We start from the raw sequence: 27,700 nt of genomic DNA on the forward strand, positions 1-27,700 counted from the left end.
CCCCGCGCCCGGCCGCAGGGCGGAGAGAGAAGGCGGGAAGGGAAGGAGGCAGGAAGGGCTTCCCCGCCGCGGCGGGAACTACGCGTCCCGGCGTGCGCCGCTGCGGGCGGGGAGCGGCTCGGGGGCGGGGGAGCCCTGAGGCGGGTGAGGGCGCGGCTGGCGGTGCGCGGCTCTGGCGGTCTCTGAGTTGTGGTTCCCGAGGGCAGTGAGAGGCTCAGGATGTCGAGGAATGTAAGTGCTGCTCGCTCCGGCCCCGCCGCTGCTCCGCGCTCCGTGCGGCGTCCGCCCGGCTTGGCCCGCTCGCCCCCGGGTGCCAGGGCTGCGGCCACGGCCCTGTGCCGGTCACAGCCCGCCAGGCATCTCCAGATGAGAGGGACGATGTGTGCTAATGGCTTTACTAATAACTCGATGGGTAAAAGTATGGGGGTTAATGACTTTGAAACGGGTCTTAATGTCTCTACTGACTTTGTGCGGCAGGTTGGTTGCCGAGCTGAGGCAGCTTGGCTCCTGGCACACAAAGTGGCTCTGCACAAGCCTGAGTTTCTGAACTTTGGGCAGCAGCTCTGTTGCAGAGCCCAGACAGCCTAACTCAGGAAACAAAGTGGGTCTCCACAAGCTGAACTTCTGATCTTTGGGGTAAAACAGTAGGTTCAAGCGGGGCATATGCGGAAGGCGGTTCGGGAAGGCTCTATCTACCTTCCGAGTAGCCGATGGGGAAGGGAAAAGGGCAGCGTGCGGCCGGGAGTTCAGGATGAAAGGAGGCTGTGCCCTCCGAAACCTCGAGAGAGAAAACCCCGCGGGTGTGCGCCCCAGTGGACTCTCTCCCTTTATTTGAATAAAGTTTCAGGACTTCTTTGTCTCCCTTGTGGACACTGACGTGATTTTCCATACACAGAGAAGTGCCATGCCTGTGTGCGTGTGCTGAAGTTGCATTTGGTAACTCCCCACAAGCAGCGTAAGCACAGCTAAACCCCTGGGCTCTCATGTTAGCCCTCTGCCTTGTTTTGAGTTATTGTTACCCTGGATATAATTATTTTAGAGTGTGCAGGCACTCTTTTTACTGCTGAGGTGAATCATAATTTGTTATTTATAGCAGTGTTTTAGCTGGTCAGGAATTCAGGGCTATTACTCAATTTGCCATGGCCTGAGTACAGGGTGTGGACTCCAAATACAGAACCTGGAGGCAGACCGAAGAAAGCTTGAACATGTAGAACCAGTATAATAGAAATTAGTTGGGTTTTTTTTCTATCAGGCTGGAGTTTTATTTATTGAATATGTTTCTGGTATCAAAAGTGTGATAAGGCATTTAAGAAGTGTGGGAAAGTTTTGGTCCAAGGCAAGAAGTTTAGCGCTGTAGGGCAGCATGGCTAACAAAGCTACAAGACTTGTTTTGAAACGGAATGCTTTCCCCTTTCACACCAATATTGCACTTTTGGTTTATTTTCAACAGTTCTCTGACACAGGCAGCAGAAAAGAGCATGTTAAAATCACGAGTGAACCCAAACCAGGGTTCCTGGAACGGCTCAGTGAGACTTCTGGAGGCATGTTGATTGGACTTGGGACGTTTCTTCTGGCTTTCTACGTTCTTTTTACCAATGAAGTAAGTGCAATACTGTCAGTGTTTGTACACAGCGTTATTACCTGACCCATGAGAAGAGGAGGTTTTGTCTGGGGACCTGGTGCTTATGCTCGGGATATAACAGAAAAGTGGAATCACAGGCCACAGGTAGTATTTCTCTGGAACTAGGTATAGTAGAGACAGGAGCAGTGCGTCATGAGAGATAAGATCAAAAGCTTGTAAACTGGTGATGAAACAGCTTGTGGTGAGAGGGTTGCATGAGCCAGCCCCCTTTTTCCTTGAGATAATGAAAGGTCCTCATTTCTAGTGGTGTTATAATTACTTTAAAGAAATTCCCTGTGTTGAAAAATTTGAGGAGTTATTTATTTAGTTTTTCTCAGCATTATTTCTTGGTTTTAGATTAAAAACATAAAAAGTAAGCCAGGAATCTTAACATCCAACCATTTAAAACGTACTTGTTTTGACAATTTTGGAGCAGAAAGCAGAATGCTGTGGATTTTCACTACTCCAAATTTTGATGACTTTGCAGAAAAAAAGCACATCAGGATATGATGGTGAGGCAGGGAAGACTTCTGCCAAGGAGTCAGCATAGGTGTGTGGAAAATGAACTGTAATTTGTATCATTTTTGCAGTTATTCAAGAGTGATGAACAAGGTAAGAGGTGCAGAGCAGTAAGTTTGGACCCATGTAGGAAGAATTTGGGTCTGTTTGAGAAGCTTAGTTGATGTTAATGGTCCTGCTGCCTGGGTGAGAAGTGCTGCCCCAAACTGGCTCAGACAGAGAATGGAGAAGTACAGGTGTGTTTCCAAAATATACCTTGGGCTGAATATACAAATGTTCCTTGTGGTCATCTCTGCTAGCCTTGTTCATAGAATGCTGCTGTGAAGTTGATTCTCCACAAGCTGATTTCTGTTTTCTTCATTACAGGGACGAGCTTTAAGGACAGCCAAGTCTCTCGATGAGGGGCTTTCCCTTGTGGTCCCTCTTGACAGCATCCACAGCATCTCTCAGCAGAATGAGGGGAGACTGGTGCACTTGGCTGGAGCTCTGAGTACATCTAAGGTAAGTAAAATGGTATCTTGAAGATAGGAGTATTTCAAGCTTGGAGGGAAGGAAAAGTCTTTGCCAATTAAAGTTTTGTTTGATATCCAGAAAAAAGCCCATAACTTTTCTCCTCCTCTATGCATTGGCAGCTACCATTCAAGCTCTGGTTCTTGGTCTGGAATCAGGGAGATGCTGAATGGCCTTGCACTCCCTTTCTCAAGCCAGTGCCAGCTTTAGCTGCTTACCCTCAAGCTGCCTTTCATGGATGATTTCATTTGCCATTTGTGTAGGGAACCTGTTGTGTGTTCATGATATTGTTAAGTCTTCAGGCTCTTGCAGCACAGGAGCTCTGCAAGTTTTTACTTTTCAGTAGTGGTGACATTTTTCATGGTCCACCCACGTTGCAGAAGGTAACACAGCACCTTCCAGCAAAACAGAATCTCCTGGTTTAAACACTGAAACCTGTAAACCCATAGTCAGCAGTTCTGGTTGCATTCTTCACTATGGCAATAACTTTTGATGGTGATTCTTCAGGTCAGATTTGCCAGAGACATTCCTTTTTGTCTTTCATAACATTTATACTGTGTTCCCCTGTGTGTGAGATAGTGCTAGCTGTACAGTGAGGTATGTAAATGGGTTCAGTAGCAGAAGTACAGTGTTTGATGTTGTGAGGTGCAGCATTTAGACTGACTTGCATTTTCTTTAATTTTTGCACAGCCTTTGTTTGACCCCAGCTATGGGCTCTCCATCCAAGCTGTCAAACTTAAGCGTAATGTGGAGATGTACCAGTGGGTTGAATATGAAGATTCCAAGTAAGTGAAAGTAATCTTTAAAAGTAGTTTATGAGGCTGTTGTGTTACCAGGATCCTATCACAATTTTTGTTTTCCTTATACCAAAGGGAAAAATAAAAACCAAATTAAAAAACCCTCTTCATAGCAAAAGAATTCTAGAGCTCTTGGATTTTTTTTCCTTTAGAGAATCACATTAACTTCCTTGAGAGATGTTAACTGCTCTGCTAATCATTGCAACCCAAATAGGGAAAACATTTCTGCTATTGCTAATAATTCCACTGATGTTAGTATGTATTTTGTAGGTGTGACTGCACAGAATTTATGCTCCAAATGTCATGTCATACAAAAAAAAGGTCAGAGGTAGTGAAGGTGTGAAAAATAATTTCTCAGTTTTAGCATGCTTATGGTGCAGCATCTGTTAGAGACTTGATTTGAACCAGCTTATCTCACTGTGTTTAATTCTGGTTGTTCCTCATCAATCTAGTTGACACCTCCTTGTTCAAAATGTAGGAATAAAAAGGTTGTGGCTGTTAAGCATTTGTGTACAGTTCTCTCCTGGTACAGAAAATCTCTGTCTTCAGAACAGGTAGTCCAGAGAAGAGTTAGGTAGTTAGGTTATGCACAAAGATAGTGTGTGTTGCCAGAGATCTGTCTGTGCATTTCACTGAAGTGTATTCTGCCCTGAGCAGGGGTGTGTGTGCACTGTGTTGGTTCTCATCCCAGCCCTTTTTCTCTGCAGGGAATCTGAGGAGGGTGGTGAGATTAAGAAAGAGACAAAGTATTCATACAGTAAGTTGATCAACAGAAAGTCCCTTTAATGCATGTAACTTCAGACTTTTATGTGTGTGTGTGTTTTGATTTTTGTTGTAAAACCTTTATTTTCTTCTTGGGAAAGAAAGGAAGGTGAAGAAATAAGCAAAAATTCTCTTTCCTAAACAAATGACAGAACCTCCCTTTCCTGAGGTAACTGAGGTGAAAGGAGATGTGCTGTCAGCAAGAAAGGGCTACAGAAAATCTGAGTCTTGTTTTGAAACCCCTAAAAGTTCAGAGGAACATCCAGGGATAGGGTGCTTCAGAAATAGGGCCCATAAGGTCCTCAGTGACCAGAGATGGGCAGAGATGGGAGTATTTTTGAAGCTACGCTTGAGATTACACTTCAGACATGGAGAAATTTGGAATATGTCAACTGTGAGCAGAAGAGATTAGGGAAAAGCAGGTTAGCTCCAGCCTGTAAGGGAGCCTGTTCAGAACCTGTTTAGATGGTGATGCCAGCCAGTGAAAACCATCAGCACCTTCTGATGTGCCCTGTGGCTTTTGCCAAGTGCTGTTTTGGCAGGAGCAGAACTGAGTGTGTTATTCTGATCTACCCAGTGGCAGAAAAGCACTCTTGAGTCACTGTGTGTTTGGAGATTGGTCTCTGTGCTTCATTTATCTCTGATCAAAGCACATGGATGTGTAACGTGGGCGTGCAGCAGTTTCTGGGTGTGATCATATAAAATTCCTCAGCTGAGTGAGGCATGGGGACCCTGTGTCATGGAGATACATAAGGACAAAGCTGGTGGTTGTGAGCCATGAAAAACAGGCTCACAGTGATAGGGAACAAAAAGAAATGCCATCTAAAAACAGATGTCCTCTCAAGATTGACGGATTCTGTCCTGTAAATGTCTATGTATGCCAGCCACGGTCCCACCCAGCTGCTTGATTACTCTTGCCCTCAGCAGGACTGGGCAAGAAATTGGGAATGACAGGACTGAAGGATAGGTTGAAAGAAAGATAGGGAGATGGCTTTCCAATTACCATCATGGGCAAAACAGACTCTCCTTAGGGAAAGTTTATTGTCAGTTAAAATAAATATTTAATTGACTTGGGTATTGGCAAAACACATTTGGACTCAACCTTTCCTGGGCTCAAGTTCACTCCAGACTCCTTTTCCTTTGCCCCCTGCTCCTTGTTATCACAAAACCAGTTTATTCCCAAAAATTGGAGCCAAGAATAAAGCCTGATCATGGAAGATGCCAATAAAAAAGCTGAGCAAAGTTGAGTTACAACTTTATTCCAAAAGTACCTTTTTTCACTCTAAATCTTACCATTCCCTGTTAATATGCCAGGAGAAGGGATCTGTGTATCAGTGCAGACTATCACAGACATTGATGTAGACAGTATTACTAGAAGTGTAACCTAGAACTAAATGATTGAGAGGTGTCTTCAGTAACTGAGATCTGAATGTCCTTTACTCAACCTTCTTATCATTCTGTTTAGATACAGAGTGGAAATCAGAAGTTGTGAACAGCAGGAACTTTGATCGAGAAATTGGACACAAAAACCCGAGGTGAGGCACCATCTGTCACAGTCCCTCTGAATTCTGTCACTGGAGCTGCTCAGATATGAAAGCTAAATGACTGATTTCATAACAGAGTGCAATAGGTGGAAACTGCTGCTCTTTTGATAGTTGGGAGAATGAAGGCATAAAGAAATTAGAGCAGCTCTGAGAGTGGTGCCTTAACTTACTTTAATGGCTCCAGCAATATGCAGTCTAGACAGCCTCTTGATGGATTTGTTTTCACATCATGACAGTCATTTAGCTTTTTGAGTTTCTCCTGATGTTTGCTACAGTACCTTTTCTGTTCTGTATATTACAAATCAAGAGTTTGATCATAATTCTGGGACTAATCAGGGACTCTCTGTTCCTCAGTGCCATGGCTGTGGAGTCTTTCACTGCTGTTTCTCCTAACGTCCAGGTTGGCAGCTTTGTTCTTTCCAAGGGTAAGGGTTGTTTTGTACTGGTTTTGTGTCTGCTGTTGCATCAGCAGTGGACTTTGGTTCTTTCCACAATAGCTGTCATGTCAAGTGATAATCAGGAAGCCAGCCAGAAAACTGGCCATTCCAGGTTAGACACTGGGCCTCAGCTTGATGCGTTATTCTGCTTAGGTCTCGTGGATAAAATTGATGATTTCAAGCAGCTGAGCTTGTCACACCTGGAGGATCCCCATGCTGATGTTACCCGAAGAGAAGATTATTTCTATCACAGTGACAACCCCAGGCGTCCAGAAGTAAGATGGGAAGATAAACAAAAGCGGTGATTACTTGTGTGTGAAAAAGGACTTGGGTCATGTCTCATTTCTGTTTAAATGTATAGAAAATGTATAGACCATCACATAGGATGACTCCCTTAATGCAGCCCTAGGGAATGAGTGCTTCTCTTGCAGAAAGCTTCCACTCTGTTCCTTTATTATCTGTCTTCCCAAGTCTGCTGTGCTTTTAAATGGGAAGGGATGGTGCTGGGAGGTGGGTTCCACCTCTGCCTTGCTGTATTGAGCAGTACAAACAGCTTGTTGTCACATTGTGCCTGCCCTGTTTTGCCAAAAGATGGAATGATGAGGGATGACCAAAGCATGTCATGTGCTCCTGCAGCTTAATCAGAGGAGATATTACAAAACAGCATTTGAGCTCTCATGTTTCAGTGGCCAACTCGCCCTGGAAAAAGGACAGCTTGGAAATCATTCTGGCTGTCTCTTGCTTGACATAAATGTTCAGAAGAAGTGTTGATAAATAAAGGATATTCCTCTTCTGAGTTGTCTTTCCTGTGATTCCCCTTTGTAAAGCAATCTTTCTTGACTTCCAACCTTCTCTTGTTTGTAGGTGGGAGACCTTCGGGTCTCTTTCTTCTATGCAGGTCTGAGTGGAGATGATCCCCATTTGGGCTCTGCTGACAGGGTGAGTCTTCAGCTGTTTCTGTATTTTGCAAGCTCTCTTCCCAACTCAATAAGCAATAAATATTTTCCCCTCTCTTCCAAGGTGACTGTGATTGCTCGGCAGCGAGGTGATCAGCTGGTTCCGTATCGTACCAAGTCTGGAGATGTTCTGGAGATTCTGTACCCTGGGGACCTCTCTGTGGAGGTGAGATACCACACTCTTCTAGTGAGGGGTTAAAACTTGAGGTGGTAGTGCACAAGCAGCAGAAGATGAGACTCTTATTCTCCTTCAGACCTGCTCCAGAGGAGGAGATACTCGTATAAACATTGGCTTTTCTCTCTCTTTCTTGGACAATAGGTTGTAGCCTGTGTTTGCTTCCAGGTTTCTGCACATTCTGTTTTCTTTAAAGATTGTTTCTGTACCCTCTCATTTTGTTTTTATTTGATCCTTGGTTGTTTCCCACTTACACATGCAAGCACATGTTTTTGAGCAGGTCACATGTAAAAATAGTAAAAATCAGGGTTTAATGAAATAAACTATTAGAGTTATTCTCTCTTCAACTCCTAATAACAGGAGTTTAGGCTTATTTGAAATGTTTATTACTATTCTGGCTGAGAAAGAACCTTCAGGCAGAGCATTATGCTTCAATAAATCCTGCATGCTCCAGCAATTTGGTGATTCATTTACTTCTTTTAGTAGGCTTGTTTCCGTTAATGATTGTTTCATGCCCTGCTGCAAAGAAAAGCAGATGGCAAGAGTTTACAGGTGCTCCCCAAAAGCAGTTAGAAAGGCTTTGTTCTGACTTGAAAGAGTAGCAGTAGAATCAACCATCTGCTGTAAGCTCTGAATCTTCATTAGACAGAATTTTGTTTCATTGAAAATGAACTGGTTACAAATAAATAATGCATTGAGTACTTGTATGTGCAAATAATCAATGAGTCTTACACATCTCTTACCATTCAGTGCTTTCTGATGTCCCAGCCATCTTCATGTGAACATTTTGTTGATCCACAGGGTCACACAACCCATTTTGAAAAAACTCTTAATCAGAATTTTTGCAAAGAGATGCCTTCCTTGGCCTGATAAATTGCACACACATACCTTTTAGCTTTTCTCCCCTGCATCCAGCTTGCTCTCTTTCACACACCTTTCCTTCAGCCATCATTTGGATATTGCCTATTTTTTCTTCCTTCAGAGTGAAGTCAGACTCTTCCTTCTTTATGGCAGTTACTTATTAGTGTCTTATTTTCCACAGTAATGTTGAATGTATTCAATTTCAGCAAAACCTGTATGCTTTCTGCTTGTGGGAAGTGTTGAATGGTGCTTTTTAGGCTGTTTTAATTATTAAAAGTGCCAGTTTCCCCCATGCTGCACTGTTCAATCTATTGCAGTGTACTGCCATCCTGCACAGCCCCTGCAGAGTCAGCTGCAATGTATTTTCTGCAAGAGAAATTGCACTCCTAAAATGCACGTGGCTCTGCTTGGCTCATAATGTACTGGAATTAAGAGGATCTTGAAAAAGAACAGGAAACAGGCTGCATGTGATGGTGTTTGCTTTCAGGAGGTGTTTCAGAAGGAGCAGGAGAGTAACACCATGAAGACCTGGGCCCTCCGTGCAGCTGGCTGGCTCTCAATGTTTGTGGGCATCAGCCTGATGACCAGGATCTTTTACACATTAGGTAAGCTTTCCACAGAAAGGTAAAATGGTCTAGGAACAAGACTGTAACCTCTAGAGAGTTAATTCATTTGGAGATCGGGAGAAATCTGATTTGAACTCAGATTTTATTTCATCTGAAAAGTTACTGTAGGCAACTTCATGTAAACAGGACCACAAAACTAAGTGGTTGCTTTGTGAACATGAAAAAACCCCCACACAAGTATCTCTTACCAGTCTCAGAAGATCCCAACCCAGTGCTTACCAAAATAAAAAGCTAAGGTATGTGTTGGGCTGGTTCTTTCAGATCTAACTCAAGGTGCTGTAATACAAATACTTTCTGCACCCACACAAAACTGTTTCCCCCAACAGGTCCTAATCAGCAGTTGTATTGAAATATGTTTTTGTGTCTGGTTAGTCCACACTATTGTAAACAAACAGCAAAAAAAGTTTTTGTTTAGTCTTTTCATATAGAAAATGCTGGAGTAAAACCAGAAAAGCAGGACAATTCCTCAAACTTGCATAAACTTCAGACATCAAAGATATCACTCACTTTGCAGCTGTGAACTTTTTTTTTAAATTTATTTATCCATATACACGCTGCTCCAAGATTAATTGTTGCCAGAAAGGAATTGTTGTGCTAGCAGCTTGTATGAGTTGTACTAGACTTGTTGCACAGCTGCAGGGTTGTCTGTCTCCTGTGCCTCTCAAACCTTGGACAAATCTTCAGACTTCATTTTGGGTTACTTCCTGTGTGAAGAGATGAGGATAGCATTGCCTTATATGTTTAGCTGTTGCTTAATGATCAAATGTCTTGATGATGCTCTGCTGAAATGCCTAATTCAGTGCTCTTGATAAATTGTTGAGTCTGTCTTATGATTGCAGCTGTTAGGGTGCAGACCTAGGCACGAATCAGACTTCTTTTTAAACTGTCATCTTGCCAACTGCTCCATGTGTGATTCTCTCTGCAGTGGACTGGTTTCCCGTTGTGAGGGAGCTGGTTGGCGTTGGCCTGAAGGCGTTTGCCGTGTGTGTGGCCAGCTCGCTGTCGCTGCTGACCATCGCCGCGGGCTGGCTCTTCTACCGCCCGCTCTGGGCCCTGCTCCTCGCGCTGCTCTCCGCCGTCCCCGTCCTGCTGGCCAGGTCCCGTGTCCTGCCCAAGAAGCAGCAGTGACGAGGAGGTGGTCAGGTTAGAGTCCTGGTTAGAGCCTTCCCAAGTGTGTTTCTGCCCGGTTCCTGCAGCAAGCTAACAGCAAATCACAGCTCAGCAGCGAGCACTGAACGCTGGGGAGGGGGCTTGAATGTGATTATTGGTACACTTTATCCACAGGACTATAGGGTGCTGTTTGTGGGAAGTTAGTGACACCAGCTTTGGGGAAACAAAGCATTTTAGGTGTGTGTGAACAAGCAGATTTGTACCTCTTACTGCTTAGTAATTCCTCCTGATTTCAGAACTGGCGAGTCCTTGCTGGGTGGGGCACCTTGTTTTGGAGAAAGTGCCAGCTGCATCCCGTGGACCCTGGTTAGATGTCCTTAGGAAATGCGTGTGCCTGCCTGCCTCTGACAAACCCTCCCTCTGCTGCCTTTTCTTGTTTGCACAGTCAGAACACTCCTTTGGCTGATGTATTTGGCAGTGCGTGTGTTCAAAGGGAAAACACAGCTTAGGTGAATTGCACCGAATACTCATATAAGCCTTCTGCTTTTGGACTGAGGATTTTCAAAGTCATTGATGCAATGAGTGGCCAGGTTAGCAGTGCTCTGAGCTTGGGCAGATTTATCAGGACACATTGATTTCCCCCAGGTTTTGTTCTTGGTTAAGCATCCAAAATGATAGCCTGGACTATATAAGAACGGTTTCAAAAATTTCCACTTCAAATTGCACTTAAAGGCATACTCACAGGTCATTCACCTGTAAATAAAAAACAACATTGACTTTTATAACTGAAAGTATAGTCTCAAGTAGTTGAGGTTTTTTTGCTGTGTATACTGTTCCTTTCTTTAATTCCACTTAGTAAGGACAATAAACATACTCTGTGAAATTAAGTAATGGAAATATTTTTGCCTGATTAGTTTTCATAGATTTTAGTAGCCTAAATTGGTAGTTTTTTATCTTGTTAGAGGAATGCCTTGTAGTGTTGTGATGGCTCATGTTTACCTGCTGTAACCAGTACTTGAGGTTAGAGACACCCTTAAGTCTCTCCACCAAGCTAGAGTCTGGCTTCCAGATGGGGCCCCCTACACTACTGTTTTGGGATTTTTCTAAGTATACACAGGTCAGTACAAAAATAATGTTTTCTATTATGAAATCTGTTTATGACCATCAGAGGAGTGTTCTCTGTACCAAAGGAACTTGACTTGAACATTCATAGAAGCAAACATTTGCTAGAAATGATACTGAAATAGAAATCGGAGTTAGAAACCATAAATGTTTTGAGAATTTGTGATGACTTTATTAGTCCTAGTTGCTTTCATTCTGTTGGTATTTGAATAGCCAGTCTGGCCCCACAGCTCTGTCCTGGTGACAGCAGGGAGTGAAAGAGCAGGTGAGGAGCTGGCCTTGTGCATGCACTGGTACGTGGCAGTGGTGCTGCACAGCCTTACACCCGCTCATGCTCCAGCAGTCAGGAATTGGGCTCCATGGGGAGAGGAACTGGCTTTGAGCTGCTGCTGTTGTGCCCATGATGCAGAACATGAACCAGCATTACTTATTGGAAATGAAGTGACAATTTTCTACAGAAGTGCTGAGCTTTTGTATATTTAATAAAATACCATTTTCAAAAGTTTGGTCTGTAGGCTTTTTTATTAAATTCAACTATTGCATGTTTTATATCCAGGAATAATGTAATGTCCAGGTAGTTTATAGCTTCCACAAGAACTAGTTTCCTATTTTTGGATTTTGTTTGTCCTGCAAATATTTGTTTTGGGAAGCTGCTCTCTGGTCTGTGTACTGCTGGCAGCCTGCCATGGGTTTAACTCTCCATAGCTGACCAGAGAAGTCAGTCACTTCATTGCCTCTCTAAGATCATTTGAAAAATACAATGGTTCAACCTGAATGCTACAGCCCCTTGTATTTTAAGGAGACCTGTGCATTCCAAAAACAGACAACATACTCTTTTTTCCAAACTTTATTTTGATCTACAAATAGAGTACAAAAATAGATTTTCTTCTGAACATAGTTACATGAAAGCCATTTTCTTACATCTCCTACTCTGTGACAATATCCAGCAATGATTAAATTGTTTTCCCCTCCATTTTTGAAGAGACTGTGTCAGTGGACTTTAGATACATACTGCCAAAGACAGATCAGTATTTCTACTACAAAAGTGCAACAAAAGCTTATGTAGATTTAATATTCCTCTCTCAACAGATTTTTAATGCTATGGTACTGGATAATAAAAATTCTGTGAATTTTGTTCCATCAGTGAGATTTTGTCAGTTTTATGCATTTTGCTCCAGAACAGGATCTTGATAAGCAGCAGAAGCAAATATGTACATATTCAAATTGCTTAAGAAGACATACTGAACCCTAAGCTGGTAATAAGGACAGGGCTTCTCCCTTCCACAGCACAAGATTTCTGAGAGTCAATAAAGACGGCAGGCTCAAAAGCCAAACTTGCATCACAAAATGCAAGTATTCTTTAGAAAATACTAATTCCTCCATATTCTGATTTTGGGGGTTTTTTTAGACCTTAGAGGAAGTATCTCCCCCTTGAGACAGAAAGGCCAGAATTCACCTCACTACTGATTTGGGTAAGCTATGGATCAAAGCAGGCATCAGCATTCCTGTGGCCACCTCTCCGCAGACAGATAAAAAGCAGCTGGATGCTTTAGTTCTGAGCAAGCAGGGAAAAATGAAAACAAGAAAAATGGGAAAAGAGACTGTTGATGACATAAGTGCCTCAGGAAACTCAACTATTAGTTCTGAGTGGTACAAAGGAGAGCAAAAACTTCAACAAAGCAAAGTGATCTTGGAAGGTGCAGCTCTTCTTCTAAGTCCATGGACCAAAGAAGAATCTGATACCTAAGTGATATCTGTGGTCTCAAAGGAAACTGGATACTGAAGTAGGTTGGTCCCTGCCTGCTCAGAAACACAAGTGCAGAGGAAGAGCCTAAGGCTCTAACTGGTAAAGGATACTTCTATCATGACTATGTTTCCTGCATCTGAGAACACCAAAGAAAAGTTTGTAATCACAATTTCTCAAAAGGGAACAGCTGAGCTGCTTCTCCTCTCTTTTCTCGCTTGCTCTTTTTGGTTGTTATCTCTTCTTGTTTCTCTAGCTGACGATTCTGGGGCCAATACATGGCTGTGTTCCCCACTGTGCTCTCTGAGCTTGGAGCTCCTTCTTCATCAGAAGAGAAGCCCTCTCCTTTCTCTGTCTCAGGTGCTGATGGCTCAGCCTGGAAAAAAACAGGTGTGAAAATCAGAAAGTCACTCTAAGAATCACTTGTAACTGCCCTTTTCTAAAAGGGCTTGTCTTTGGTCACAGTGACAGTGAGTGGCCTTACAGAAGTTGATTGCTCTGATTTGGGCTTCCCACCCAAATTGCTTCTATTTCTCAACACCAAACATTCTTGCACCATAAGCATTTTTGACAACAGAAGAATAAAATGAGCCTGTTTTAAAAAGATCAGACTTTTCTTCTTTCTCCTTGCGGAAAAAATTAAGAACTAAAACATCTAACTAAAAGAAAAGGTCCCCCACTCTCCCACCTGTTAGCTACATGCTTGGCTTAGAGGAATAAATCTAGGAAGGGGACGACAAAACAGAAAATAGTAATAAAATTGAAAGCATTCATTCCTTGTTAAACAGTAACAAATCTTTGATAAACATGACCACATTGAACTTCTGGCCTAACTTTTTTGACTAGCTGAAGACTTTTGAGAAACTACAGTCTGGAAATTTTATTCTACAGTTAAAATAACCTCTAGAAAAAGAAATTACTAATAGCAATGCAGGATACCTTGATGGAGTAGCGTTGCTTCAGTCTCTCTCTGATGAGAAGTCCTTTTGTCAGCAGCTTCCAATTCCCTAGAGCTCTTTTCTCACGCTTCTGTGGGGGATTGTTATGGGAAAGAGAAAAAATTACTACTGTGAGTTTCAATGGATTTATGCACATGGAAAAGGAAAGCTTTAAGATTTTTAAACTGTCATCAAAAAAGCTTCGTGCCTGTTGCTTACACAGCCCGCCCTCTTTGACTGCCCAGTTTCAATGAAATTTACTTTGTAAATGTAACAATAAGGAAGCTGCAAAAATAATTCTCACCTCCTTCTCCTTCTTTTCTATTTCTGCTTGTTCATTCTCCCAGGCAGCAACAAGGACCTCTTTATACTCCTCACACACTACATACCCATCAGTACTAGGAAGGAGAAGACAATCCTCTGTCAGCTACAAGAAGGCAAAAGAAAGGGAGCAAATGCCTGCTGACCCAGCCCAAAAGCTTCTGTCTCAAAGGATCAAAGAGTACAGCTGGTCACATGCTCCCCTTAACATAAGATACACAAATTCTGCAGGACATCAACATGTGACAGGTGCAACAAAGCAGCTTTTACATACACTGGGTGCGAGTAGCCACCGTGAAAATCAAATCCAGTGATGGCTTGAGCACAGTCAATGTTCAACTTCCGTGCCACTCTGTTCAGGTTTGGCAGTTTCAGCTGCACACAGCCAACAGGTAACATGGATGGCAAGAAGAGATAAACATTTCCATATTCATTCCGAGGAACCTGTTATGGCAAGATTAAAAAGAGATGGTGATAATCCTACTTTCTGGAAAGAGGTGAAAATACCTCCTGCAACTCAGGGACTCTCCCCTCCTGACCTGGTATAATCCACTCCAGTATTCAATTAATATTCACATGACAAGGTAATTTGATTACCATGATTTGATAACCATGATTTTAGATGCATGGTTATCTCCTAGCTATGTCCTCTGCCCAAGCTTTGTTACTCAGACTGCAATGCAGAGAATTAGCAAGGCAAAACATGGGCTAGGAAGGTCAGATCAACAAAATGTTGACTTTAGCAGTCTGCACTCTCTGCCATTTGAGTGAGTACTTGTGAAAGAAAGGCCTCACTAAAGTTTTGATTATTTCCTCCTGTGAACATTTACCTCTGGACTCTTAATCCTGAATCCAGGTATTACAGACTGATCTCACATCTGAAACATACAACTTTTGGAAAAACAAAGCCCAGAGCTCCACACAAACCACTTCCTTTGCACCAGCCCTCTGCTTTCCCAGCTACCTTTCCATCCACTGCTATGGGAGGCTGATACTCCTCTGTCTGCCAGCGGCCAAACAGCGCCAGGTCCTCGCGGTCCCGGTTCGCCGGCTCTGCCAGGCGCGCCTTCCTCGCCCGGTTGGAAAATCCTTTTACCATCTGCAAATACAACAACAAGGCCTGTAACATCACAAGAAGCTGATAGTGGTTTCAGGTTTTCCTAGGACACTGAAGGAGAATGTTCTGGGAGAGCAGAAATGCTGTTTCCTAGTTTCAATTTCCACTGCATACACATGACAACCCATGGCACATGTATGCAACAGGCAGAGTCCAGTAGTGCACATGAAACACTGGGATGCCTCTGGAGAAGGTGAGAAGGGAGCAGTTCTGCCAGACACCCTTGGGGTGGGAAAAAGACAAAGCTGGGCTTTGGGCAGGATGCAGGAACAACAGGCACACCAGGTGGACAGTACAGCTACCACAAACCATGCAAGTACATGTGAAATCTGCATCTGCTGACAATACAGAAGACAAAAACCAAAACAGAGCTTGAGCTTTAGAGGGCAGATGGATTGCACAGGAGGAAATAGAGCTCTCTTACCTTGTAAGGCACTTCTCCAATCCTCACCACTCGAGCTTGCTTCAGCCAAGTGTCTCTGGAGTGCAAAGTGTGTATGCAGTCTCTGAAAAGGACAGAAAGAAGAAAATGTAAGAGTTTTCAAATCATCCCCAACAGATCCACAATAAACTTATATTAGGAATAATAAAAAAGCTGTATCTTAGCAGAACACAAATGCTGTCAGAGCAGCTAAATGCCTCACCTGTTTATGCATGTGGCCTGAGACTACTGCTGATACCATCATGCAAATTAGCTCTCTGGTTTGTTACAAAGATCACAGATGCAGTGACAAGAGGTGCACAACTCACCTGGAGTAGACAGCCTCTCCCCTGCAGTACCCCAAGATAGCAGCTGTCTCGGGATAGATGGCCTGGAATTTCAAGAGGTGCCTCTTCAGTGCATAAAGGGGGTGGTTTTTGTACTCTCCAATCGCTGTTGGTAGAGGCTGATCTTGAAGCTTCACTTGAAACTGTAAGAATTATACAGAAAAGAGTAATTTCACAACTTTTTCACTATCCTTTGTAAGAAAATAAGAATGACTATAATATAAACCAAAGGAAAAAAACACTGGAAACTTAGCAGATGAGCCAACAGACCAAAACACTCTTGCTGCAAGTAAGTACTTAAATGTGTACCCTGACCTATGTACTTTAAAAACTCTCTGAGAACAGTAATGCTAAACACTACACAAACCTCACTACTAAGTTTCCAGCACAAGCTATGCAGTACTTCTGCTATGCAAACTTGTCTGAACAGCCTCCATAATTTCAATTTACCACTGCATATTCTCTTTATGTTCAATCTCAACATTTCAAGTTCAAATACAAACCTCCTTCTTCATGGAAAGAGATTTCTAATGCTTTTTGCCTGAATGGGAATCCAGGGACTGGACTCCTGGCACTACATGTCCTGAACAACCTACTGTGATTTACCTCATTTTCCTCCTTCTTGTCCCTCTCCACATGGGGACTTTCATAGGGCTGCAGTGTCTCTTCCCACCACTCGGGGTCCACACGGCTCTTCCTTGTTGAGGTCATCCACACTGGGTCATACCTTTGTGTCACATCCCTGACACTCCCATCGTTGTCAAATCCCACAACGTAGAAAAGTGGCTTTGTGGCATGTGCAAAGCACAGCTGGGGCTGGCCCACATTGCCATGAACACAGTCTACACAAACCCACTTGTCCTCAGGCTCAAGGAAAACTTCCAGCCACTGGTCCGTGCCCATGGCTTTCCTCACGTCCTGCTGTCCTTCATCCTCATCACTAGAAATGATTTTGTTTCTCTTCCTCTGTGCTTGAGGTAAGCCTGGAGTTGTACTTTTTGCTGGCTTAGTCTCAGCTTCATGCAAATTTTTTGACTGCCTTGTTTCTGAAGTCTCAGCTTTTGACCTTTTCATAGTTGTCAGCTTTGAATTCTGGGAGGCCTGTGAGCTTCTCCGCCTCTTAGGGACACTTTCAAAATCCTCATCAGAGACATCACTGTCCTCCTCTGAAAGCTCATAGTCTGAAGCACTGCCCTCATCACTTCCACTCTCCTCCTTGTAACACACTTTGGAGGCCACTCGTCTCCGGCGGTCGTTCTTGGGCCTGACTGGCACATCTTTTTCTGCTGAACTGGTCTCATTATTTGATTCCTTCTGTTCCTGGCCTTTAGTCAGCTTTGACTTGTGTGAGCTTTTGGTCTGGGCAGTTTTGGATTTCTTTGGCTCCTTGTTGTTTTCTTTGCTCTCTGAGGATTTCTCATCCTGCTTGGCTTTTTTGCAGGGGCATGTTTTTGCCACAGCTTTGGGTGTTGTGGCAGAACTCTCCTGTCTCTCAGAGGTGCTGCTGTGAGACAGCCTCTTGGATGAGCTCTTTCCCTGCAGAGAAACAGGCCAGGTCATTTTTATCACCACAGCTAAGAATATTGTTAAAAAAAAAACAAAACTGAAATCAGCCCAAGGTTCATGCAGACCAATGGTTGGCAGGCACAGTCAATTCACTTGAAAACTTCAGGCAGCTGGCTGAAGAGAGGTGTACTCATGCAGTAAGAGTTGCCATCTAAGCCTTAAATAAATGTAAACCCACTGAAACATTAAGAAATCTTTGCTGAAACACAGAAATGAGTGGCTTTTTTAAAGAAGAAAATTAAAAAATAAGGGTGTTCATTTTCTGCAATGTAGACAGAACCCTGCTTCGTGCAGTAAGCGATTCACTGCAAGCCAGAAAGTTTTTTTTATCCTACTCAATTAGTGACCTATTCCTTATTCCACACAAACAACAAAAACTACCTTTGGTCTTGTCTCCTTGAGAGGAATAGGCTGAAAAGACAGCACGAGGCGACACAGCAGCTGTAATGCTCGCAGAATAATTAAAAATATCTGCAAAACAGTTTAAATTGATTAATTTAATCACAGGAGGTCTTAAGACTAAAAAACAAGAGAATAAAAAGCTACCAAATCACTTAAGTCACCAATCTGCTTTCTTCAAATCCACCCCTCCCACCACTTTGTGTATGACCTGACACACAGCATCCAAACTCACCAACCAACCCTGCACTTCCCAGTCTCTTACATGAACAAGCTCCTCATCATCCTGTGCAGCATAGATGGCAAACCTCCTCTCCAGTGTTGATTGAAGGGGCTCTCCTTTTTCAGTGGAAAGCTCATCATTGACAGTGAAGGTTCCAACAAACCTGAAATACAAGACAACTGCTAATTATCCAGTGTTTGTGACTGTATTCCTAAACTTCTGAGTTCACCTTCCCCTCCTCTAAAAAGGACAGCCCCTCTCACCCTTGTACACAAAATTTTAAAACAGATAATTGCTAGTTACAGTTACCCCTCTCCCTGAACCCTCACCCTCCTATGTGACAGCACCATCAGAAGGAAGTTTTACCATTTCACCAGGTTGGAAAGGTAGACAAGGCCCACTTGGCCTGCGGGCACTTGGGTGAAGCGCGCGGGGACGATGGACAGACCGATGGCAAGGAGATCTGGCTGGCTGCAGATCCTGTTCCTGTAGAAACCATTTGCTAATAAACACAGCAAGTGAACCTGAGAGAGAAGAGTTTAAAAGTGAGTTCACGAGAGATTTTCTTTATTGGAACTACTGCCATGGTAAAGACAAGGAATACTTCACTGCTCCTTTTTACAGAGTCGACAGTAAAGCCTCCCAAGCACTCACAGTGCTGTCTTCAGAAGACAGCAAAGCACTGAAGTCTTTGCAAGTGTCTCCTGCTCTACACGACTGGCAGTTTAATCCTGACAGAATGAGAATATATCCCTCTATGGAGAAATATACATCCTACTTACATATGCTTTGAGTTAGAATTTTACTAACACAGGCACTGGTGTTTCCAATCCACAGTTTAGGAGGAACCTTAACAAGCATCTGCCAGGAGCACAGCTTCTTTATTTTTTCACTTGTAGCCATTCTAACTATTTTATAAAAATTAGTTTCTTTTGATTACAAATCAGTACAGACACTTTTATGCTCCATTTCTTCTCTGCCATGGTTCTCTGTGACAAATACCTTATGTGTGTCCTCACGAACCTCCTTGCTGAAACGTTTCATCATTCTCCGAAGGTACATCTCAAACTCAGCTTTTCTTTTTTCTCTGCAGGAGATTACAAAAGAAAGGGTTGTTGTGGGATTTCTGTGGACCTGCCTTTCTTAGTTCCTGAACAGGGTCAGTTCAGAGAGAGAATCCATCCCAGAGAATCTCGCGTGTACACTTAAGGAAAGGTTTAGTGACTGGTTATGTGAACAGGCTCTTAAAAGTTTTACAAAAACACAATGTCATTCACCCACAGCTCTCCTTGCAGGGATCCTGCTGTCCTTTCAGGGAAATGGAGACAGTAAAACACAATGAAGTTACACAGTTGATTTTCAAGGAAGCTAAAAAGCCTCCTCCATTCCTGCCAACTTCCACTGAAGATTTCTGGTAGAGCTGTCAGCGTGTAAACTGTTCTTCATCCCACAACCCTGCATCATTCCTACTCAACAGTCTGCACCAAGTGGGGATTTTCACCCTGCACACAGCAAGTCAGTGACAGTCAAGACTTAGGGTATTTTTAACTTCAGCCTTTAGCAGCCCTCCACCACCTCCTTGTTCTTACCTTCTCTCTCTTTTCTTCACCTGCTCTGGGGTTTCAATCTCTATCTCGACAGGATTTCTTGGCAGCCCCACTGATGGAAGAACTGCAGCTTCTTCTAACTTATCTGTAGCAGGTTCCTGAAGTTCTGTAAAAATAAAATACTACATTATAAATAAACATGGAATAGATTACCAGAGAAGACTGATGACTGGATAAAAACTACGTCTTCCTTCTCAAGTGTTCAAACAACTTTAAACAGAACACATCCAGTAACTACGAGCTCTTGGATCTTCCATAACACTGCTGTGTGTGCTGAGTTATTTAAACTAACTGTGGGATGCTGGTCACCTGCTGTTGAAGAATCATTGTGATATTCAGGCTCTTAAAAAGTGCTTAACATGAGAAAATATGCAGTTGTTACCTTCCACATCCTCCCATTCATCTTCACTTTCATCATCATCGTTGTCAGTATTGTCTTCATCCATCTCTTTTTTAACAGGAGATTCTGTCTTTATCTTCATTTCCTGAGGATGCTTCAGTGGGTCACTGTTAAAATCATCAAAACAGTGACAGCATCAGGAAACAGAGGTGCTTGTTTATCAAAGACTAAAAATAGGGAAATAAATCAAGCATGACCTCTGCATCAGTAACAACAGACTGAGTATTTGACAATCAAACCACAGAAAGAAATAAGATGAAGAAAAAGGTCCTATAGATTTGAATGATAAATAAATTTACCTGCATGTTTCCTCTTTGATACAATTTTCTTTATTTCTAGCATTCTTTTTACTTTCTTTTATTTGTGATTTTGCTTCTTGTTTTGAAGGTTTGGAAGTTTTTGCTGAGTTGGAAACTTCAGTATCACAATCTTCTCCCTTCTTCCTAGCTGGTGCTTTTGAGGTCTTTTTTAAACTGGGCTTTTTCTTTTCAAAATCATCTGCACGTGACAAAAGAAATGAAGATTAAAGGATGGAGTTTCATCTCCATGGCAATCTGAAGCAATATCTCCATGGACTTCACTAGAGGCAGCTTCAGAAGAACATGAGCACTCACAATGCTTAGAGTGTCATCGTTTGTTTACAAATAGGCAAGATTTGAACAGTGAGACCACTTGGAGGGAAATACTTATGTAACTCACAAGAAGTACCCAAAGATTCCTTTAGTCCTACCGACGGAATCGGCGGAAAACCCAGCATCGTGCTTGCCACTCACAACAACTTATTACAGCGTGACGCTGCTCGGGAGAGCGCGGCCGAGCTGCAGCCACCCTTCAGGGGCTGCTGGCCTTTGTCAGCGTCACACACACGGGTTTAACGCTGGGGCACTGATCCCAGCGCCGATAACCCTGCTGATAACAGATCCGATAACACAGCCGACAACAGAGCCGATAACCAGCGCCCTCCAGCCCGGCGCTGCCGCTCTTCCCGAGGCGCGCTGGAGCCCCCGACCCCGCGGCCGGAGCGGCGATGGCGCAGCTCCGGCCCGCCACGGCCTCCCTGCCGCACTCACCCTCTTCTTCTTCTTCCTCCTCCTCCTCGTTCGGCAGCCCCCCGGAGCGCCTCTTTTTGGCGGCCGCAGGCCGGGGCGATGCTCTGCGCTTTCTGGCCATGGCGCTGCCGGCGCGGGCAGGTCCGGCCCGGCCCCGCTCTGGGGAGGGAGGGGAAGGGAAGGGGAAGGGGCCGGGCCATAAAGTCTCGCGGGCGGGCGCGGGAGGCGGTTTGAAAGATGGCGGATGAGGTGGACCAGGTGAGCGGCTCTGGGCTTTCTCTGTCTGGGTGGCTGTAGGGCTGGGCCGGGTGCGCCCAGGCCCCCCGGGAGCGCTCCCCGTGCGAGCCGAAATCCGCGCTGGCCGCGGGGCTGGCGCCGCTGTGGGGCGCGGGCAGGGCTCCTGCGGGCCCGCTGACTCCCGGCACTGCCGGAGGAGGGAAAGGGCGAAGCTGCCGAGGGCAGTGCGCTGGGCTCTGGAGGAAGGAGGTAGCTAGAAGGGAAATATGGGATATACATGACATAGGGAAGATGTGGAGGAGGTCTTTTGTAGCTGTGATCCTCGCAGTGCGCCTTTGGCACAGCAAGGGGCCTCAGGCCGCTGTGTGTTGAGGGTTCACGCCACGGGCCCGGCCTGGCTGCTGTGCGGCCCCGCAAGGGCTCGGGAGCGCTCAGTGTGCGGGGCAGGGTGTGCTCGGGTACCCGAGAGCCCTGGAGCGTGTGCTCGGGTACCCGAGAGCCCCCAGTGTGTGCCCGGGTACATCCCTGTGCTGGCACCGCTGTCAGCCTGGGTTCAGCTGCTCCGTGCCATGGCACAGCCGTGCTGCTGGTTCCCGCAGTGTAAGCTGTGGCTGCTGGTAGGAAAAAGAGTTCACAGTTATAGAATGGTTGGTGTTAGAAGGGACCCTAAAGATGATCTCGTTCCAATGCCCCTGTGTGTGAAGAATGATGAGCTGCAGACTGAACTGAAATCTTTTGACTCGTATTGCTCAGGGCTGGTGAGTGTCAGTGGAGTGGTAAATCAGCAGCACTCAGGTTCACCAGGATGTGATGGAATGATTTCAAGCATTTGCACCTGTGTTTTCACTCCTTTGTTTTCTGTGTCTCACAGACATTGAGGAATGGAAAAGTTCATAGGCTTCTTCTGTACAAGTAATGCTTTTATCTCTTTTTTTAGCAACAAACAACAAATACTGTAGAGGAGCCACTTGATCTCATCAGACTCAGTCTAGATGAGCGAATCTATGTCAAAATGAGGAATGACAGAGAGCTTAGAGGCAGATTACATGTAAGTAACTTTCACAATATTGTCATGCTCATTCAGCTAAGCACTGGGCAGTGCTTTATGTACAACAGTCTTTATGTACAATGGTCTGTTAAATAAGTTTACCTGTAATATTCTATTGGTTGTTGAAAAAACTAGTTTTAAAGCATGAGTGATTGCATTTCGTGGTTGAAAGTGCAGAAGTGGTTGGAGAAAGCAGGTTAAGAATTGTCTTAGTTGCCATAACTGTAATGTGATTGGTGGAAAAATCTCACTTGTCAGTACTTTGCCCACTGTTAACTGCTTCCCTAGAAAATCAAGAGATATATTTTGGTTTTCTTATCTCCTGAATGATACCAAGCAATTGATTTCACTGCTTTTGGCTTCTTTTTCTCTGTCTGTGAAATAAGCAGTAATTCTGCAGGCCTCTTCATATGATGTACCCTGAGGCCTCTTCTAGACTGAGGTCATCATTGTCAAACAAGAATCCCTCAAGGCACACCCTGGGAGCTGGATGGGACAGGTGCTCAGCTGGGTTCTCAGATTTTTGCTTTCTATTAAGTCAGGCAGCCTCCCTGAGTGCTGTGCTCTGCTGGGGAAGGGAACCAGTTGTCCCATGAGTTAACTGAGCCTCACCTCCTTGAGAAGCACAGAGATAATGAGAGATCCATGAGGGACATGTGTGGTTTGCAACATGCTTTTGTAAAGTTTTTGGAACACATGTTTAAGGTTTTGTAGCACTGTATGAGAAGCAGCTTTCATACCCTGTAAGGTGCCCCAGGCAATCCATTCCAGGAGGCTGGACTGGCAGCAGTGTGTGGCTGGTTTAATGTTAACAAAGTCTGTCTGTCTCTGAGGTCTTGTAAGTGTTCTCACAGAATGCTTCAGAGCCATTTCCTGCAAGTGTTTCTGTAAATGTAAATGTCGTGCATTCTTTTTCCTGCTGCAGAGTACTCATTTGTTTATGTTTGTGTTGAGCTGTAACTCGAACTGATAGTAGAATGTTTTGGTAAAAATCAGACTAAACTATTTATGTCTCAAAGTCTTGCTAAAATTCTCATTTTAATAAACTCAGTGTTTGAATTTTGGAAAATATAGTAAACTAAACTTCATTTCTACAGGCATATGATCAGCACTTAAATATGATTCTGGGTGATGTGGAAGAAACTGTGACTACAATAGAGATTGATGAAGAAACCTATGAAGAGATTTATAAAGTAAGGACTAAAAAAGGAGTTAATTTATCCTCACAGGTTTTTTTTTATTTAAAACTACACTGTGTTATATTGTTAAAGTAGTTTATTGCTGACTGTTTTTTGAACCAAGCTCTAACAGGATTTGGACAAACTGTTATGAAAGTATACAGGATATCTACAGACTTGGTATTAATTGTTTTGATCTCTTCAGCGTGTCAGAACATTGAGTGTTTGAGTTGTTTCAGGTGTGTTTTTATGATTGAAATGAATGTTTTGTAAATGTAAACTTTTCTTTCCTTCTTCACAGTCTACCAAGAGGAATATCCCGATGCTCTTTGTCAGAGGGGATGGCGTTGTGCTTGTAGCTCCCCCATTGAGGGTTGGTTGAAGCAAAAAAGGACTTAACCTTCTTGGAAAGTTCCAGATTTTTGGACAGTGGTTTCAATCATGTCTCAAAATTCTGTAAATGTTTTTTTATAGGATATTTTTGTCAGTCCTTTTGAAAAGGGGAGGGGAAGGGGAGCCAGTTTGTCTTGCAGAAAGTACATGTAGTCAATTGAAGCAGTGTAAAACCCCACCTGATCTCAGAATTAATGTAAACTGCTGTAAATTGCCTGCCTTGTCACATTCAGTAAAAGAATCCTTAATTTTTTTCTATCTTGGCAGTAGCACTGTCTTGTTTTGTTGTTTTAAATAAATTTTGTTTTGTCTTTGAGATTTGACTTGTCATGTTTTTTGTGTTGGTGGGGGGGTCTGTGCTCTTCCTTAGAGCTAGTGCTTCATTAGGGTATAATATCAGCCTCACTGTCAGAGCAAGCAGTGTCTTCAGTGTGTTGTTTTAACTTCTGTCCTTACTAATACCCAAGTCTTGCAGATTAGTGGTTTTGGGGACAGCACTACATCAATCACTGGTGCTGTAATTTATGGCTCTGCGTTCAAATTTGTGATGTATATCATCATTGTAGGGAAGTGGTGTTTATATGAATCTTCCACGTAAGATAAAGATGGGCTTCAGTGAAATGTTTTCAGGTATTTTCATTGTGGCTTTGTTAACAGTTGCAGTTTGCAAGGCCATAAGTAGGGACTGAGATTGTTGCTCACAATGCTGTTGAGTTGCCTGCTGCATTCATTTCCCACTGTTTGTACCATGTTTCAGTTCTTGAATACATGAAATTCTGCTGGATGCCTAAGGATGCTCATAAATTATCTGTAGTGAAGCTGCACCAGAACCTGAACAAAGCTCTTTTTCAATACATACTTTCTCATGCCCACCTTGTTTGCAGTTTACTTTTTCTTGTGTGAAAAAAGAACACTTCTGCTATAATTGTTTTAGAGTCATGTGAGAGATAGAAGTCTGCACTTCCTACAAAGCTTGACTTTTGATTTAAACTTATTTATTTAGGTTCTCTGTAGGGTTAGCAAAAGCAGCTTGCTCTGGCACTTTCTTCTACAGTTAAAAATTTTCATAACTTGAAGATTATAGCTTGAGGCAGTGGTGAGGAATGCAAGGTCTGCCAATTATTTTTTTGTCCATTCCTTTTTGTACTTGGATTCTTGTATTGGAGGACTGACATGCTCAAAATGCTGGCAAATCAGGAACTTCTACCTTGATAAATTTTAAATTCATATCTGTTAATAACACTTCTAGACTCTGAGAATGACAATGGGTGTGAATCCCACATACCCTTTACTTGAGCTGTATTTGCCAGCATAACACAGTTATCTGTATGTACAATATTTTTATATCACAGGGTATCAGCACAGTGGAAAAGTCAGCTCACCTACATAAATCCCTGGAAATCTCATTAAAAATTTTCTCATTTGTTACCTGCTTTTTTATAAGTGAGAGATCATGATGGCTGGCAATCAGTTATTATTGTCTAATTGATTTCTTGGGTATTTACTGTTTAATTGTAAAGAACTGTTACTGTTTTGTGTCACTAAAGTGGCCAGTAGCATCCTTGATCTCTGATTTGACATGAGCTGTCTGGAGCAGGAGCCAATCTGAGCCTCTCCATGATGAATGTGGATTAAAAAAAAATACAAAAAAACAAACATCCCCTCCCAAACAAACCCCCAACAAAACAAAAAAACAACAACAAAAGAACATCACCCTAAATGAACTCCCAAAAAAATCTCCAAACAATAAACCACCAAATAAAATTTTAAAAATCCTAAACACACCAAAGCCCAAAACAAGTTTTTTGTGGTCTGGTCTCTTTCATATTGTTCTTCCTCCTTTTTGATCATGTGTTCACTGTATTTACCATTTCTCAAGATAGCTATTCCTGATGAGTTTGAAAAGAATTTGTTAATTTTCCTTTAATATTTTCTCAAGGTTTCTCAAATCTCAAGGCCTTTTCACACTGTCTTATGTTTTCAGTCTGCTAGAACTTTTAATGTTATTGTACTTCTTGAAGCTTAGCTTTTTATTTCTGGTAGCTTTCTATAGACACTAGTAGCCTTCTGGTAAGTTTTAGCCTTTGAACTGCCTCTTTTTTATAGATGGCTGAATAATTTCTTAGTTTGTCTTTAAAGAATTTCTGTTCTTCCTGAAAACATCTCACTCTTGGGAGCTCTTTTTTAACAAGACTATTACTACACAATTCCCTTTATCAAAAGTGCTGATAGAGTTAAACCTCTGGTGTCCTACTGTTTTTGTGAGTGTTTGCTGTCTTGAAATTTCTCTGTGGGCTTGTGAAATTGATTTTTGGATCTGACTACTGTAGGGCACTAGATGGTGCTGCTTTTCCTCAAATTCAGGCTTTGTTGGCTTTGATATTTGTAGCCTGTGTCAACAGGCCCTGTACTTGTACAATTAGTCATTTGTTTTTAATTAGGATGACACTTGCCGACAGTTTTAAATTAACTCTGCTGCTCACCCAGAAGTAAAAATCAAAATATGTTTTGATGTTTATGTAGGCACAGAGCAAGTCCCCACAAGAGTTAAAGTGAAGCAGTGCATGTGCCTTGCTTTGTCAGAGGTTAAAATGCACAAGCTCCAGGCTGGCAGCTTCTCTCAGAGAAGAATTAGCTGTAGAATTGCACCATATAGAATAAACTGAGGCTGACCACTGTGCTGCTGAGCCCTGCTTGGGGAGGAACTGCTCTTGTGTTGGTTCACAAGGCTGCTGCACCCACTGATTCAAGTGCTGTCCACTGCCTTCACTGGAGAACTCCACTGCTGTTCAAATTCAGCAGAGGGGAGCAGCCTGCACTGAGGTGTTTCTGTACATTAAACTCCTGAAGAAACAAATATTTCAGTTTATTTCAAGTCACCGCTGCTGCTGCCTTTTTTTGACCCATATAAATAGATTTTGAATCCATCCTACATATTTGAACAAGATATAATTTTCTTCTAGGCCATGCAGGGTTTGGGGGGATGTGTTTTGTTTAGCTCTTTTTAAGTTGAACAGGGATTACATTACATGTTTCATTCCTATTCCCTAGCACAGGACAAGCCCAGGATTTGGACAATACAGTTATAGTAAGCCTTGAGCAGTGTGAGCATTGGCAGGCTGCTGCAAGGATTCAGGGTTGGAAAAGCAGGACAGTATTGATCATGTTGGGAATTCTGCAACAGCACTTTGTCCTCTTGGTGCTTCTGTTTCTGTTCTGTCAATTTCATTGGAAATCTACCATCTGAAATACTTAGAAAAGGAAACTAGTAAGCCTTCTTACTAGATTTCCTTACTAGAACCCAAGGACTGGGAAGGGAGCTGATTCAGTGCAAGATGACAAATGCTGTGCATTGTTTTTTGAACTGATGATGATGATGATGATGATGATGATGATGACATGTACAGAAAATCCCATCAGACTTATTAAGGTTTTAAGGCATTCATGCCAAGATCACTGATGGGCTGAATACATCATTACTGAGGGTGTAGGACTCCCATGTTTCTAAACAGGAAGCTCCTTTCATATGCTAAACAAAAAGAATGGGAAAGAAAAATAGAAAGTTCTGCAGAAAATTGAAGCACAGTGTCCAAGCCAGCCCTTTTTGGGGGAAGAATGGGTGGAAGGAAGAGAATAGATGATGTGGGTTGGAGCGGAAAACAAGAACCACTG

The 27,700-nt window shown here is 43.1% G+C and overlaps 3 protein-coding genes across 3 annotated transcripts; 2 read left to right on the forward strand and 1 right to left on the reverse strand.

Annotated features, from left to right (window-relative positions):
* Positions 1-74: 74 nt before the first annotated feature.
* On the forward strand, positions 75-12,799 carry TMEM43 (transmembrane protein 43). The gene is made up of 12 exons (XM_064432744.1): positions 75-231; positions 1,451-1,600; positions 2,507-2,641; positions 3,341-3,435; positions 4,155-4,204; positions 5,675-5,744; positions 6,108-6,178; positions 6,344-6,465; positions 7,055-7,129; positions 7,211-7,312; positions 8,670-8,787; positions 9,734-12,799. Exons 1-12 carry the CDS (start codon positions 220-222, stop codon positions 9,934-9,936), a joined length of 1,203 nt encoding a protein of 400 aa, XP_064288814.1. The 5' UTR covers positions 75-219; the 3' UTR covers positions 9,937-12,799.
* On the reverse strand, positions 11,873-21,351 carry XPC (XPC complex subunit, DNA damage recognition and repair factor). Its single transcript, XM_064432739.1, has 16 exons — positions 21,194-21,351; positions 20,423-20,621; positions 20,106-20,230; positions 19,706-19,829; positions 19,119-19,203; positions 18,483-18,640; positions 18,159-18,279; positions 17,876-17,965; positions 16,535-17,464; positions 15,911-16,071; positions 15,585-15,666; positions 15,008-15,142; positions 14,318-14,487; positions 14,027-14,120; positions 13,724-13,813; positions 11,873-13,160 (listed from the first exon to the last, which is right to left on the reverse strand). The coding sequence occupies exons 1-16, from the start codon at positions 21,291-21,293 to the stop codon at positions 12,951-12,953; spliced, it is 2,874 nt and encodes a 957-aa protein (XP_064288809.1). The 5' UTR covers positions 21,294-21,351; the 3' UTR covers positions 11,873-12,950.
* On the forward strand, positions 21,345-24,344 carry LSM3 (LSM3 homolog, U6 small nuclear RNA and mRNA degradation associated). Its single transcript, XM_064432746.1, has 4 exons — positions 21,345-21,430; positions 22,347-22,457; positions 23,555-23,650; positions 23,937-24,344. The coding sequence occupies exons 1-4, from the start codon at positions 21,410-21,412 to the stop codon at positions 24,015-24,017; spliced, it is 309 nt and encodes a 102-aa protein (XP_064288816.1). The 5' UTR covers positions 21,345-21,409; the 3' UTR covers positions 24,018-24,344.
* Positions 24,345-27,700: the final 3,356 nt, after the last annotated feature.

This window comes from Passer domesticus, chromosome 9 (genome assembly GCF_036417665.1).
Source record: "Passer domesticus isolate bPasDom1 chromosome 9, bPasDom1.hap1, whole genome shotgun sequence".
Classification (NCBI taxonomy): domain Eukaryota; kingdom Metazoa; phylum Chordata; class Aves; order Passeriformes; family Passeridae; genus Passer; species Passer domesticus.

What these genes read in the sequence shown, in the direction of transcription:
- XPC (XM_064432739.1), bottom strand. Translation starts at nt 21,293, where the DNA reads ATGGCCAGAAAGCGCAGAGCATCGCCCCGGCCTGCGGCCGCCAAAAAG. An exon ending in TTCGTGAGGACACACATAAG is followed by an intron (nt 18,641 to 19,118) that starts GTATTTGTCACA and finishes CTTCTCTCTCAG; the next exon opens with GTTCACTTGCTGTGTTTATT. An exon ending in ATGATGAGGAGCTTGTTCAT is followed by an intron (nt 17,966 to 18,158) that starts GTAAGAGACTGG and finishes ACTGTTTTGCAG; the next exon opens with ATATTTTTAATTATTCTGCG.
- LSM3 (XM_064432746.1), top strand. Translation starts at nt 21,410, where the DNA reads ATGGCGGATGAGGTGGACCAG. An exon ending in AGCTTAGAGGCAGATTACAT is followed by an intron (nt 22,458 to 23,554) that starts GTAAGTAACTTT and finishes TCATTTCTACAG; the next exon opens with GCATATGATCAGCACTTAAA. An exon ending in CCTATGAAGAGATTTATAAA is followed by an intron (nt 23,651 to 23,936) that starts GTAAGGACTAAA and finishes CCTTCTTCACAG; the next exon opens with TCTACCAAGAGGAATATCCC.
- TMEM43 (XM_064432744.1), top strand. An exon ending in GTTGAATATGAAGATTCCAA is followed by an intron (nt 3,436 to 4,154) that starts GTAAGTGAAAGT and finishes TTTTCTCTGCAG; the next exon opens with GGAATCTGAGGAGGGTGGTG. An exon ending in ATTTGGGCTCTGCTGACAGG is followed by an intron (nt 7,130 to 7,210) that starts GTGAGTCTTCAG and finishes CTCTCTTCCAAG; the next exon opens with GTGACTGTGATTGCTCGGCA.